Below are 14,905 nucleotides of genomic sequence, written 5' to 3' on the forward strand. Positions count from 1 at the left end.
ATCAGTTACTTTAACAAAGAAAGCTGAGGAGTGACTTGCTCAGTTTATAAATGCCTACAGTGAAAACAGCAATGTCACAACATGCAATTCAGTTCAGCAGACAAAAGGCAAAAGATCCAACAGCTGGATACTGAAAGCAGACAAATTCAGGCTCAATAGAAGAGGCACATTTTTAACAGTGAGCAATTACCTTTTGAACAATTTGGGTGGATTCTTCATCACTAGGAGCTTTCAAATCAAGACTGGATGTTTCTTCTAAATACATGCTTTAGTTCAAACAAGAATTTGAGGATGTCTCCGAAACTGCTCTAGAGAGCAGACTAAACACACAGTGGTTCCTTCTGCCTTCAGAATCAGATTACAGGAGTTTAATTTGGAAAAGTTACATCTGTCTCAAGGACATACCTTAAAGCAGGTACGAATTTAAAAAGGAATTAGAAGTCACATGCGTGTCAAATCATGCAATACGGTTGTGGGCTATACAGCTGCATTACACAGCTGAATATATAACCCTGCCTGAAAGGTGGCGTCATCTAGACACATCCAGAGTGTAACACTGCACAGGAAGGCCTTCCACCCCATCTCTGTGACAGGACTTACAAGAAAGCAAACAATAACAGCCAGCTACACTTACCTTGGTGAATGACAAACTTTGCCTGCCAGGAGATTCCTCAGCCCACATCTGGGTGGGGTTCTGCTCCCTTTTGGCTGTTTGAGTGTCACACAAGGAAAGAAAAACATGACAGACAGTGCACCTGAAAGCAGCAATCTGCCTTTTTGGCCTCAGTAAAATGAGGATGAATAGGCCTGACATCATGCAGATAGACTTCGTGATGCAAAGGAAAAGCTAGCCAGAAAACAGTGAGGTGATCTTGTTGGAAAATTTCCTTCTTGAATTGTACCCATATCCTGTAGGAATAAAAGATTCACAAACCCATGAGATTCCCATTCCAGAATGAAGAGGCTTCTTAGGATGGGATCTCCATCCACAAGGCTTCTGGGCATTCTGGGAATGCTCATCTAGTTCTCACTGTAAATTTGATCTTTGAACAAAGAAAAGACCATGAAGAGACTGAAACATTTTGAAAAATGTATTTTATTGAGAAGTTATTATACAGATTTAGTTAAGAATGTCCTCCTTCAAGAGAAAGGGTGAGATTTTTCACTCAGAAGTAATTCTTTCTGTAGCCAAGATATCTATATCTTTGCCTCACAATGTAAAATTGTATATCTGGCTGACAGGATTAAGGTACAGTGTAGGAGTTTACTTTGCACAGACTGTGAGCGTGATATACAGTCATCACACAAAGATAACAGTTAAGAGATGGAAAAATTCTTCCAGGCTGTCATGACAGATCTATGGCAATGGTCACCCACTAAAATATATTTTTAGTTTTCTGTATAGCCCACCTTTATTTTGTGCTTCTCCTAGAAACGCTTTAATTCATACATAGGTCACTGTTGAAGCTCACATGGGTGCTAAAGCTCACATGACACTCTTCACAGAGTTGTGTCATAGTATCACTTTTTCATCTGCACTCTCCCACTTTTGCTGTGGAACTGTATGTAAAGCATGCTTTGAGATTGAGGACTCTGCAGTGTAACATTAGAATAAGCCACATACTTTTCCAGTATACACTTTATTTCATTCATATTTCATAGTCTGTTTCTGTAAAATTTTAGCAAAAAGGTCATGTTCTGTAATGGAATTCGCAGGCTACTGTAGTCAGAGTTGGCAATGGACTGAAAGGTACAGAAAATGATGTTTAGGTTCCAACTAGAGCAGTAGAATCTTAAAAAATACATTGTAAAAATAATCAAAAATACCAACATCTATTAAAACTTAATAGAAAAACAGGAGTCTGTCTGACCCATCAAGCTACCCTGCCTGCTAGTTGTCAGCAGCAACTGAAGCCACAGCACGCAATCTAAATGACTCTTCAGATCAGTACAGTTGTGTCCAGGCTACCTTGTTAACACAAAGGTCAAATAAAAATCTGTAAGTTCAGTGCTTACACGTTTCCAATCAAAGAGGCTAATGTTTCTCCTCAACTCTGTTAGGCCACTTCCAGATCCTGTTCAGAGTCAGGATCTATTCTGGTCCTAATCTAGTCAACTAATTTTCTCAACACAGCTCCAAGCTAACCCATTTTATTTATTTGCAGCCAAGAAAGCCCTTATTGTTTAAAGCTTTAGCAAGGCTTCCAAGAATAAAGGCAGCTAAGAGAAACTGAACAGAAAGGTATTTGAAGACATATCTATCATTAAGGTCCTTCAACATCCTTCATTATAATATTGCATCAAGATTTGTAGTTATCTAGGGATATGTTCCCTAAGGGCCCCCAGATTTATAATAGTTCCACACTGGATTTTTCTAGTTTGGTAAATACTGGACTGATGCCCAGTAACAGATTTCTAACCCCAGCTGCTGGACTTCATTCACAGCTTTATTGAATATATATTTATACAAATTACACCAGCTGGAAGGCCCATCAGCTGTAAGCTCACCCAACTTCAGCCCACTCTTGGTGCTGTCAGGGGAAAGAACACATGTGGGCTGTGAGTGATTTTTGTCAGCTAGAGTCCCCATATGTCAGAGAACAGTATATCCTCCAAGGCCAGCTTTGCTTTCCCTTTGCTTTATCGGAGAAAAGAAAAATGGATACCCTAAATGTTTTCCAGCACCTCATCTCTAGGCCTATTGCGGGTATCCGATCAATGGAACTGTCTCCTACTGTTTCCTCTCCTTCCTGTAAGGAGATCAGAAGAAACATATCTGTCTTTCAGGCACCTTTCACTAATAGCCCCAGGTACTGTCACACCGGTCCTGCCAAATGCCATTCAGTGCAGACATCACAATTGCTTCTAAAAAAGCAAGATCAAATATGGCCAACATTACACTGTACTAAGTTGCCTTCTGGTTTCTCTGGTTGGATTTTGATATTGCTGCGCTGTGAATTATGAGATGTCTATAACCCACAATAGTAGCAGCTGTATTTAAAAACTCATGACAGAAAACAGTCCATGAAAAGTTTAACTGGATTCACATACTGCTCTAGTCTTCAGCAGGTAGGCAGGATAGCATGAAAGGCATTGCTGCTGGCTTGCTACTGCTCAACTAGGGGTTTAGGGCAAATCCTGCTAGGAAATTTCTCTTAGGCCTACGGCTAGTGCAAATACGACTCAGATTTCTCCTCTTCTTGAGGCATATATGGAACTTCTTTTCATGAGTCTAAAAAGGTGATCAAGAGGGAAAACTTTTACAGTTTCTCTAATGCATGTTTTAGGAAGACTACAAAAACAAAGGTCTTTTTGCAGTATTAATTCCTGGTGGCCTCAGAAAAATGAAAGAGTCTAGTCACAAATCAGCACTAAGAGATTCACTCTACTTCAACATTTCTTAAGAAACTGAAACAGATGATGGAGGTGTCAGAGCATCAAAATATTCAGTCACCCAGGCTGCACAACTTTTTGAAAGCATTTTCAAGCAGAAAGGAACACACCGATCATATCACCATCAACGACCAGATTCCTTATCCTTCTTAGAGAAAGACATTTAAGTCTTCTTACACACTGCCTCTGAAAAAAATCCTTCAGACTGGAGGGACTGTTGTATAGTTAAGTGTCTAAATAAACTGAAATGAAAAATGTCTGTAGAACAGCTTTTGCAACATGACCGCTGTGGATCTCTACTAGTAAGCCTAACATCTTATGCACACTGTGGTGCTGGCTATATTTCAAGGCAAGTAGGCTATGAATGATACAAATTTAAGTGAAGGAGAGTATTTTTGAAAAATTTAAATTCAGATAAATCAATTTTTTAAGAAGATTAACCAAACTGTGGGTTCTTTTTTTTTTTAAACAGATGTACTCATCTGATTTCTCTAAATAAAAAAGAGGCGGAAGGGAGATGGGAGAAAGACCTATTTCGCCACAGGCCAGTATACTCCTTTTCTCTTCACTTCTCTCCATTTTTTACACTTAGCAAGCTGATTTCACAGGAAAAAAAAAAAAAAAAAAAAAAAGGAGTCTTGTAAGCTAAAGAGACATAGGTTAAATAATGTTTAACTAGGCTTGCCAATTAATCCTCGTGAACGAACACCTTCTTGTACGACATTAAAAACTTACTGCAGTCTTTTAAATAAGAACAGTCAATGTTTAATCTATTAGCTACAAAAAAAATCCAAAGCCACTTGCTTAGTACACTTGCTAGTCGTTAATGGGTAGTGCAAACAAAATATGGCTTTGGAACAAACACTTCCAGTGCCAACCTCAGGATTTTCATACACCCAGTTTTACAGATTTAAATCAAAAATAGACTCACAGAAACAAGACATTTCAGATGGGTCCTAAGACTCTCATGGCTTTGGTCAGTCTGCAATGAATACGGAATGCTGCTTCAGCACAAGCAGATCTCCACTAATTCAAAAGCGTTATAAACCCAAAAGAAAGACTCTCTGCTACAACGAAGGACAGTGAATTAGTCTAAAGATACCACCCTACCAGCCTTTTCCCCCCTCCCTTCATCTACTTGCAACTGATGATGGCCCAATACTGGGGCCTGTTCTGCTGTCCCATTCTCAGAACTGGTTATCTGAAGATGGGATTGGAAAGATGCTTGCTTGAAGAATATTGCAAATGACTGTCTTTTCACAGCATGAATGGGAATATGCTAGCAGAGCACATCTAAGCTTCCCAAGTCCAAGGAAGCACACAGAGTTAACATGGAGTTCAAGGTTACACTGAAGCAGTAGTACCCACTCTGTCAAGATCCCACCTGCTATTCCAGTCCCACAACTGACTCTGAAGACAAGCTGTTAATGGCATGCCACTTTGCAAGTTAGTTTTTAAGTCTCGGACTCAGAAAATGCTCAAGTAAAAGCCTGAGACAAGAAATCTGAGCAACAGGAATAACTTGAACGACAGCTATGTACCATTTTACTACATACTGGGATAAGTGGAATCTTCAGTGTTGCTATCAGCCTTATCTGATCCTGTCAGAGATGCTTCTAGCTCCGCCCAAGACTGTGGAGCATTGTTCTTTATTGCCTCTATGAAAAGTTGTGTTTGGTGCTTTAGCCGATCCAGCTCAACCTGAGTCACCTGGTTCTGATGAATGAGCTCCTTGGTTTTTAAGGTAATCTCCAGCAAGCCTGACCTACGTAGCACAACCAGTGTATTCTGAAAGCGTCTGCACTTGCTTTGTTGTTGTAAGAGCAGCTCAGGGGTAGTGCAAATCTCCTCTGGTACCAGTGGTGGGCTCCACACTGCAGACTGCATCATATGCTGTGCCGTAGTCTCAGGAGGGGTGTACTTTGTTGCCTGCAGGGTTCCAAAAGGCAAAAGGGGAGCCAAACCTGGGACTTTCTGTGTGTCAGCAGAAATATGATGAAAACTGGGAAGAGCTGACACTTTTCCATTTGTCACCAGAGTTGAAGAACTCTGCTGGTTAGAATCCTCAGCAGACTTAAAGCTAACTGGTAGGTGGGCAAAAGGACTAGTGGGAAAACCCATGCTCCTTGATTGGGGAGAAGTCTCCATCTTGGCTGCTTCTGTGCAGAGGCGTTTATGGCAACTGGTTTCCTCACTGTCCTCTAGATCCAAGGAGTGATCTCTTTTGCAGGGTTGTGGTGCTATTTTGGGGTAAGACTTCAGGATAGGCAGGTAATTAGTGGAGTCACTTCTCTTTTTCCCAACAGGGTGAGGGTTAATGGGAGGTGGGATTGGTGGGTGAAGAAACACTAGTTGTGGCTGAGCTGGAATCACTTCAAAGGATGGCTGGACAGTCCAAGACTGGAGCTGTGATGAACTCCCCTGGAAAGCACAAATGAGGAAATACAGAATTATTACAACTATATGGTAGAAAAGGAGCAAAAAACCTCAATCAAAACAGACGATCTGTGTCAGTTCTTCACAATATTTGATACACACACTTCATAATAATGCATTTTGAACAGCTTTCCATCAAACTCATCCTCCCTTTCTCTGAAAACAGAATATAGCACTAGAATCAAGGCTGTAATCCATAATCCATTTATTATGGAACAGCAGAAACATTTAAAAACAATTAAATTTGAATTTGTACATGTGAGGATTACAGTATATGCTTACATTCTACGATGCTGGTATAGAATTATTACCAGACTTGGGGTAGAACAACTGCACAGAAACCTTGAAAAATAACCACAGAATATTTTAACTGAGTCAAAGAAATGCTGCACAGACATTTTAAGAACAATTCAAACTCCCTCTCTTTTGAAAGACAGCAACTCTAAAGCTGTCATTTCTATTCTTACAGCAAGCTTTTGAAATAGTTATTTAAAATAGATGACAGCTGTTCAGCAAGTCTTGCAGTCTTAAATACAATACACAGTTTCAATAAATTTAAAACCATGAAGTTCAAAAAAAAAAAAAGCTGAATATCAACCAGCCCAAGCAAAGCAGCGTGTTGTAAGCTTAGAGGAATTTAATTCCACACCTTTGGTAATACAGGGTGCATTGATAAGCCTTAAAAGCGTTATTTCAAGAGAAGTGACTGAGCTTTTAGTCCTTCCCACGAGTCACATTCTTCAATGTAATGGGACACATCAATTTTGCAAGACGTTACCTCCTCCTTCAATATATTATTAGGGATTGTCATGAGATCTCCTGGCTGATAAGTATGCCTGCTTTTTTCCAACCAGATCAAGTGGTCTAGTAAGAAATACTTTCTTCCTGAAAAAAAAGTCTTACTTCCTGTAAACTTAAGCCATCACCACTACAATTATACTAATATAATCATAACACACTGTCAGCTGTTTTTCTAATTCCTAAAGCTTACTACTTAGAATGCTGCTGGTAGGCTTGCTAAAGGCACAGCTTTTAGCTAGCAGAGACGTTTTATTATTTCTGGCACTATACTGACTCATCTGAAATCCATCTCCATTCCCCCAGTCACCTTGCACATTTTAAGCTGGCAAATGATAAAATGTTTTGCTGAAGTCCATTCCCCCCAACAAAGGGCTAATACTCATCGAAAGTAAATATGATCAACTGATTAAGACACTGAGACTTGGAGATGAGATTCAGTTACCTACTCTGACACAGATCTGATTCCTTTGGTTCAGTGGGCAAGATTCTTATGGAATAGGGGTACAGAACAACCACCTGTGAAATGTTAGTATTATTTCCTTCTTTCACAGAAGCAAGGACAAACATATTTAGAAGAACAGTATCTGGAGACGTTAGGAGTGGGATAGTATATAAATACCTTGGCTGTGTAAACGGAGAACAGAACATTCAGCCTTAAGGAGAAAATTTTGGGATAAGTTCTCATCTATTGTACATTTGCATGGCACAGCAGAGCCCAAACTTGTTGAAAAAGTGTTGTGATAACAATTTAACCAAACCGTTTGTCTTGCTCTTGTTTTTCCTTTCTCTGCTATCCACTTTCTTCTCCTTTCCACTCATGTTGTGTTCTGCTCTTTCTCCTATCCAGCATCTCATTTAAGGATATGTTTATTCTATTAATTCTGCTTTTTTTTTCTAATTTATAACCTGTGGTTATCAGTGTCACTCGTCTAGAATGACTTCTTACCCACTAAAGACTTTTACAAGACTTATAGAAACTTTGCAACAGAGCTTACTATGTTTCAGAAAATTAATCCCAGCTTGTTTTTTTAGTAACACTGTTGTTAGCTGTTTACACTCTGAAATCAGAACAGCAGGTAAGCATTACTCTGTGGGATCACTGTGGTTCAGCAGCCACTGTCATGCAAAATGAAAACAGAAGGATAATACTGATTGAAATTGTAACTGGAATGAATAAACAGCAGTAATTAGCAATGTTGCATTATTTTTTGGTGCAGTGAGCCCAACTGAGCACTGTGTTGAAAAGACCATTTTAAAAAGATGTCCAACATGACCACCTGGGGTAACTAGGCCTAACAGAAAAAGGCAGATGCATGCTTCATTATCATTCTGATCTAGACTTGCTGCTTTTGCTTATTGCAGTAAACATTCTTCAGTTTAACATGACTGCAACATGATCTACAGTTTAATATTAGACTACCGCTGGAATCAGCGTTCCACTTCTGAGCTCCAGCCTGAAGGCTATCAGTAGGTGAAGCTTGCCCACTCCCTACCAAATGAAAACTTCAGCAGTTGTTTATAGAGTTTGCCCACACATCCAGGGACCTGGCCTATAAACAAAAACTGTTTCTTGTCAAAATAAAGCACAACACAAATCAGAACTGTCTCCCCCCCCAAATGCATAATCTGCCACATACTAACAGAAACCCATCTCTCTGTTAGCACTGATGCGCTAACAATATTGAGTTAATTAGTTTTGCTTGTTGCTATACTAGATTCAGAAAAAAAGAATTAGGGCCAATATCCTTCCCCACTCCACTGCATTCTCTGGAGTACTCTGGTCAGAAAAAAAAGGCTGAAGAACTATTACTTTGATCAGAAAATATGAGCAAGCATAGAGCAAGAGGTCTTAAAATAAGGCAATACTTTGGATTTGTACCTCTCATCTTCTGTTGAAGCTGTTGTAAATGTTTTAAGTGTCTTATAGATATGCTGCAGGAGCAACACACATCATGATATTGGAGGATTTAGTCAGGAAATATGTAGTTGTTACAACGTGAGCCATCACATGTAATTAAGAGAAACAACTGCTGAAGTAAAAATACCATAGCCAAGTTTAGACAGATTTAATTTTTTACATTTATAATATTTTGGATTAGGGTTTCCCATTGCATATAAAACATTTCTAGGACTTAAGAACTAGCAAGCAAAACAAATCACACGACTTTATTGTTTAAACTCTCTAGCATCTAAGCACACAAAAAGAAAACACCAGCTTCCAAAAGGAGAAATACATTCACGTTGAGTTTTTCGGCTTGATCTCTGATGCTATTTACACAGCATTCTAAGATCTATTTTGTGTGGGTCCCTTTGAGACAAAGGAGTTTAGCAGATGTAGTAGAACTTTTACATTTCCCATTGTTCCATCTCAGTGATTTTAGCCATCCTTCAAAAGGGCAGGCTCCCAATAACAGAGCTTTTCAAGTCACTAGTTACTTTCTGTATTGCAACTGTAACAACTGGTATCATTCCTTCTGAAAGGAAATCAGTAAAAACCACTTTTTTTGAAGAACATGTAGTGTTTTCCAATATATTATTTCTTCCCTACCTGTTTAACTAACACATTTTTCATTACGACCATAGGAGAAAGTGCAGGAAAGGAACTGTTTGTAGTCACTGGGCATGGCCAAGGCCCATCCTCTGTGTTCCAACACAGTGTGTTTAGCACGTCCTCCGAGTCCGTCTGCTCCATAACACTCAGGCACTCTGAGCTTCCATCTGCCAGGTGTAGAATTCGACTGTTAGTCATTTTACATGCAGTATGCCTGCTAACATCTTTCAGTTCTATTGTTCTGCTCCTGTTCAATCAAGTCACAAAGAATAATAAAGTCTGATTCTAAAATGTCATTAAAACTAGGACACCGACAGCTGTCAAATGCCCTTTAATAAAAGATTTTGTATTTCAGGCCAGTTCTTATGCAGATGCTTGCTCTCAAGCAAACTTTCTGTCCCTTTGCATTTAATCTCCAAGGGCCTGCACTTTATCATGAGGACAACTCTAAAGCCAGATGTAGGGCAGAATTACAGGATTCTGCGCTGCTAAAGCCATAGCCTGTGCTGCAGTCATTGTGTCTTAAAATCTCCTGTCTACAAACCTAGGAAGTCAGGTATCTCTCACAAAAGCATTTTTATCTTTTAAAGGCAGTCTTTGCATAGTTTTGTTGAGTATTAAAATGGAACACTGCATCTATATTTTACTGATGTTATAAAAATTACTTTCTAGTTTATCAAGCTCTACTGATGATCTGGTCATATCCTAAGAGACATTAGACAGCATAATCCACTAGTTCATTCATCACTGCAATGAACTAGAAGTGATCTTTCCATTCCCACTTCTACACTCTGAAATATGAGATTCATCTATTAATTAGTTAGGCACATTTTAAACTCCCATGCCATTCAAAATTCACAGGATGATCTTTTAACTATGTAAAGCTCCACTCCAAAAATTTTGATGGTAGGATGATTTTTCAACCTGTACTGCACACAAACGGGCTCCCAGCAAACCAGATACAAGCAGCAAGGGTCTAAAGAGAGACAGACTTGTCAAATATTACCAACAAAAGCAATGTCTGAGCAAGATAACAGAAAGAAAACAGTCTTTTTCTAAACCTGAGTATCCGGAGTCCTTGTCAGACTCAGCTGCTGCCATGCTGAAGCGATGGTTCAAGCTCTTCATTTCCATCACTTTACCCAATAGTTCCTTGAGGTTCTCAATAGGTGACTATTTTCTGCCCATGCTTCCACAGTGCTGGAGGCAGTTTTCAACACCTTTCCCATTGAGGAACTATAAAAATAGTTAGAAATAGGAAGTGATTTCACTTGAATCCAAAGAAGAAAGTTTCACCAGAATAAGATTACAGAGAAGGTTATGTTTGCCCTCATAGTAATCTGGTTATCAAAGGTTTGTGAGACTTGTTAAGCAATCTATAGAATTCTATTAAACTCCCAGTTTCACATTTGCTATCTTTATCACACAGTAGGTTAGCAAGTGGCTGCCAATAAAACTGTCTATTCTCTGCAAAACTCTCAATGCATGTTTAATAACCCATTACAGAATGGATAAGATAGGCAACAATCCTTTGTATCAACTGATACATTACTTCATAAAACTTTCTGGACTGATGTTTTCCATCTGCTCAGGCTGATTTTTTAAAGTGTCCAGAAAATTTATATGATCCAATTTTTCAGTCCTCTGCACCAAGTACAAGAAAAGAATATCATATTAGACACGGATATTGAGTTTTTAAGGGCAGCTTCAAAGAAAAAACTATGGCATAGGAAGGAAGAAATTAATTGAAGCAGAAATACAGTACAGATCTTCTATAATCCATTTTTACTATTGCTGTGAAAACCAACAAATCAAAGGTATTTTAGAAGTACTAAAGATATGGACATGGTAGAAAGGCTAGAATTCACCTGCTCAGCTTCTTTCTTCAGTGGCTACGCAAGTCAGAGTAGACAGCACAGGTCAGTCATCTTTATGAATTTACCTGAAGTAGAACTGTTTCATACTTAAAATTACTGAGTAATTCCTGATAGATTCATCCAGAAAGCACACTCTGCACAAATAACTTCCAACCCTATTAAGGATTCTACCAGACAAGCTAAAAATTCCTTACCGTGCACATAAAAGTTGGAAGATAGGAATTTAATTTATTGTATTAAACTGTCAAAAGTGTAATACCCAGTTCTGCTTGATTGTTCTGAAATTCAGAACCATGGGCGACTAAGATAAAATAGCAGTTATCAAGCATAAGTTTGTTATCTGTAATTAAATCAATACTCCTCTTAGTGAGGTGGGACAGTTGTGTATTTTAAATTTTTTACACTGCTGGTGAATTAATCGAAGACCTTTCAGAAGTAGAAGCATCTCAAGTGATTCAAAGAATGAAATGTAGATAGAAAATTAATGCATTAGAGATATTTCTCTATCCAAAAAGGCAAAACTAAAAGCTATTCATAAACAACATTTTGTTCAAGAATTAAGGTTGCTCGGGCCATATCTGTCTTACAAACTTAGCTATCCTGGGTAGGGTTTGCATCCTCAAACAGGTCAGCTGTGCAGACAAGCCCCCATACCATAAACGCAGCTGAACCCACAAAGCTTTGCTTTTGCTAGTTTGTTTCACTCTCAGAGTGAGGTATATCTCGAGATCAGAGAACGTGCTGGGGCTAGAGAAATCCATATTGCTAAATGTGCAACACATACTATACCTGCAAAGCACTCCTAATGGAGATACAGCCTTAGAAACGCCTCTTCTTCCCATACCTTTAGCCTTCCAGCATTCTCATTCTGAAAACTAAAAGCTATGAAAACCAGAAAAAAATATAGTTACATTATAGCCTCCCATACCAAGTACTCTTCACAACCTTCAGCTGCTTCCTAAGGTCTAGGTAGACTCTAACAGGACAGAATAAAGTTTCTGCTTTTCTTAAAGAAAGTAGCGCAGATGGTGGCTACCTGAAAGATGACAGGATGAACCATAGAAATTAGGTCTAATACTATTTGTAGAAATTACTTTCCTCTAAAACAACCCTTTAAAATTGTGGTTCATGTTAGAACTATAAATTTAAATATAAATTTAAATATAAATACAGGAACTCAGGAGTCCGCACAGTTGTCAGACCAACAGTCCACTAATGGTGGTATCCATTGCTAGATACTTCTAACAATATCGCAGCGGATACATTCTGGAATAATCTACCCCAAAAGGTGAGTTTCTTCTTAAAAGAAGAATTGTTAGAATTCTGCTCAAGTTCTTGAGACCTGACACCTCCAGTAATGAAGTCTACACATTAGGTAACAGAGCTAAGATGCTGGTGTGATGGCCTCTAAAACTACAAGACAGGCAGAATAATGCTCAACAAAAAAGAACTTCAGTATTTTGTCTCATTTCTGCTTTTTATCTTCAGTCACGTCTGCTGAGGTGCTAACAGAGATAGAGCCAACTATATTAGAGCAACATCTGCGGACTAGGCCACAGCTATCCTGCTCTGTGTCCCATCAACAGAAGCATTTGATAAAGTCTTATCAAAGAATTTTGATTTCCGATCAGGAAATCCAGTACGAAAAGTATATACTTGTATCATAGATGAAGTTACTGACATTTACATGTTTTAAGCAGCATGCATTTTAGCTATATTAAAAAACATAAACCCTGCTCCACCATCTCTTATCACTAAGAGAGCAGATTTAATTGAGTACTCGTGGTACAGACTGGTTTAACTGGAAGATGAGCTTTAAGTCCCTCCCTTAGTTACTTATCCCTCTCCAAAACGAGCGATTTTTTTAAAGAACAGGGAATGTGCCGATGATCATCGCTGAAGAGCAGAGCTGAGAACAGACGGGTGCCAGACGGGCACAGCTCTTCCCCCTAAAAAAAAGTCAGACGAGCCCCGCAGGGGCCGCACCGCCGGGGCCGCTCCTCCGGGCGGCGAAATGCGCGCCCCGGCCTGCGCTCCCCCGGCGGGGTCGCCGCGCCCCCGAGACAGCTGCTCGGCCCGCCCGGCCCGGCCCGGCTCCGCCTCGCGGCGCTCGCCCGCCGCCGCAGCCGGCGAGGGCTGAGCCCCCGGCCCCAGCCCCGCCGCCGGGCGCGCAGGGCTGGCAGGGCCCGCAGCGCGGCGCGGAGGCGGCCGGCGCCAGCCGAGGGCCCCGCGCAGCCGCCCGGCCGCGGCGGCGCGACGAGCGGCCCCGGCGGTCGGGCCGCAGCCACAGGATAGCGAGGCGAGGGGGCCCTAAGCCCCCAGCCCCCGCTGCCCTCCCCCGCCCCGGCGGACCGGGCCTGGTCGGACCAGACCACCCCTCACCTACCCGCAGGGCGCCAGGACCCGAGTGCCGCCAGGCCGCGCATGCGCGCTGCCGCCACCATGGACACAACCCTCCCTCATCGCCTAAACAAGCCCATCTCGGAAGAGGAAGGCTGCCTGACGAGGCTCGGCATGCGCGCATGCGCACAGCGAGCCGCCGCGCTCCGCGGCCGCGCTCGCCGCTGGAGCCGGCGTGGCCGCGGTGCGCATGCGCCCGGTCGCGGCCGTTGGTAGGCGGGAGAGGTGCTGCGGCGCGTGTCCGCGTGTGCAGGCGACGCTGTGGCGTTGCGCTGCCGCGTCGCGCTGCGGCTGCGGGGAGGGGGAGCGGGAGCGGGCGCGGGGCGGGAGCCGTTGGCGCGGCCGCCGTTGGCGCGGGCCTCGCGCCCTGCAGGCGTGCGAGCGGCGCGGGGCCCCTGAGGGAGAGGAGCCGCTGGGAGCTGCCTGACGGGACGTGGCAGAAAGCAGCCCCTCACTGAAAGGCGGCCTGGGCAGCTCCCGCTGGCCTTCCGCCACCTTCCATAGCCTGGCCTGGGCTCCTGAGGGGATGAGGCAGGGCGATTAAGGCCAGCATCCTGGAATGATGCTGCTGGCTTTTCCAAGTACTGTGCTGAAGAATACAGTTAATGGGTTTTGTAGAGCCTGTCTGATGCCAAGAGTGAGAGATGGCAGCAAGAGTGTTTGGACCGTCAGCCACTTACAAAATGAAGAAAGTAGAACTAAAGAGGTCCAAAAGATTTAGGCTTGTTTACTCAAGGAGAGAAAAAAATAGTGAAAGGAGGAGCTATCATAAGCAAATGAAGAGTAAAAGATACACTTATTCTTCTATGTGGTTGCTAAATACAAGCTAGCGAAAGAAATGTGTGGACTTGCTTTCCATGAACTGCAGAAAAACAAGGCCCAGTAAGCAGGTGGAAGTGGATCTTCTGGATTAATGTATACAACAGGAATAGCTATTCTTGTTCTAAGAACTCCATAAACACCACCAGCACCCAGAAGTCTGTTAGGATATTTTGCATTTGGTCATGAAAAGCCATTTCATTAGGGGAAACAGAGTTGAGAAGGGTTGAGCAAAGGGCACAGTGAATTCCCTGAATAGAAATGGATGAAAAGAAATACTTTCATTGTTATCATGGTCTTGTTAAAGAACCTGAAACATGCTTGTTAACAAAGGTCAACGTGGTCAAATAAGTTCCTGACCGGATAAGAAAAGGACATTTTAATGTCAGCACAGTTTAGAACAGACTTATCACATGCAAAACAAACAAAAATGGGATTATTTGAAATGATGCTGTCATTTTGCAAATGCAACACAGAATGTGTTCCAGTGCTAATTTAAAGTGCTGTGAGAAAATGCTAGTTACACATATTCCTAGAATGTAATTTTTGAGTATTTAAATACTAGAGTTGGCTCAGAGTTACATTTAAGCAGTACTTTGAGATGTGTGAAATCTAGACTGTGGATTTG

At 41.5% G+C, this 14,905-nt stretch overlaps 1 protein-coding gene across 4 annotated transcripts; it reads right to left on the reverse strand.

Annotated features, from left to right (window-relative positions):
- Positions 1 to 1,078: 1,078 nt before the first annotated feature.
- On the reverse strand, positions 1,079 to 13,597 carry CIPC (CLOCK interacting pacemaker). Of its 4 annotated transcripts, XM_064512265.1 has the most exons (6): positions 13,445 to 13,597; positions 11,848 to 11,940; positions 11,050 to 11,134; positions 10,243 to 10,417; positions 9,179 to 9,348; positions 1,079 to 5,814 (listed from the first exon to the last, which is right to left on the reverse strand). In XM_064512265.1, exons 4-6 carry the CDS (start codon positions 10,313 to 10,315, stop codon positions 4,942 to 4,944), a joined length of 1,116 nt encoding a protein of 371 aa, XP_064368335.1. In that variant the 5' UTR covers positions 10,316 to 10,417; positions 11,050 to 11,134; positions 11,848 to 11,940; positions 13,445 to 13,597; the 3' UTR covers positions 1,079 to 4,941. The 4 variants fall into 4 exon arrangements, with proteins under 4 accessions (XP_064368335.1, XP_064368338.1, XP_064368336.1 ...); XM_064512268.1 differs by lacking the exon at positions 11,050 to 11,134; XM_064512266.1 differs by having other exon boundaries at positions 10,243 to 11,134.
- Positions 13,598 to 14,905: the final 1,308 nt, after the last annotated feature.

Source organism: Dromaius novaehollandiae, chromosome 5, assembly GCF_036370855.1.
Source record: "Dromaius novaehollandiae isolate bDroNov1 chromosome 5, bDroNov1.hap1, whole genome shotgun sequence".
In the NCBI taxonomy this organism is placed as follows: Eukaryota; Metazoa; Chordata; class Aves; order Casuariiformes; family Dromaiidae; genus Dromaius; species Dromaius novaehollandiae.

Coding starts and splice junctions, on each gene's coding strand:
- CIPC (XM_064512268.1), bottom strand. CDS start 10,315: ATGGAAATGAAGAGCTTGAACCATCGCTTCAGCATGGCAGCAGCTGAG. Junction 9,349..10,242: donor CAAGGACTCCGGATACTCAG/GTTTAGAAAAAG, acceptor TACACCTGGCAG/ATGGAAGCTCAGAGTGCCTG. Junction 5,815..9,178: donor AAAATGTGTTAGTTAAACAG/GTAGGGAAGAAA, acceptor TGTGCTTTCCAG/GGGAGTTCATCACAGCTCCA.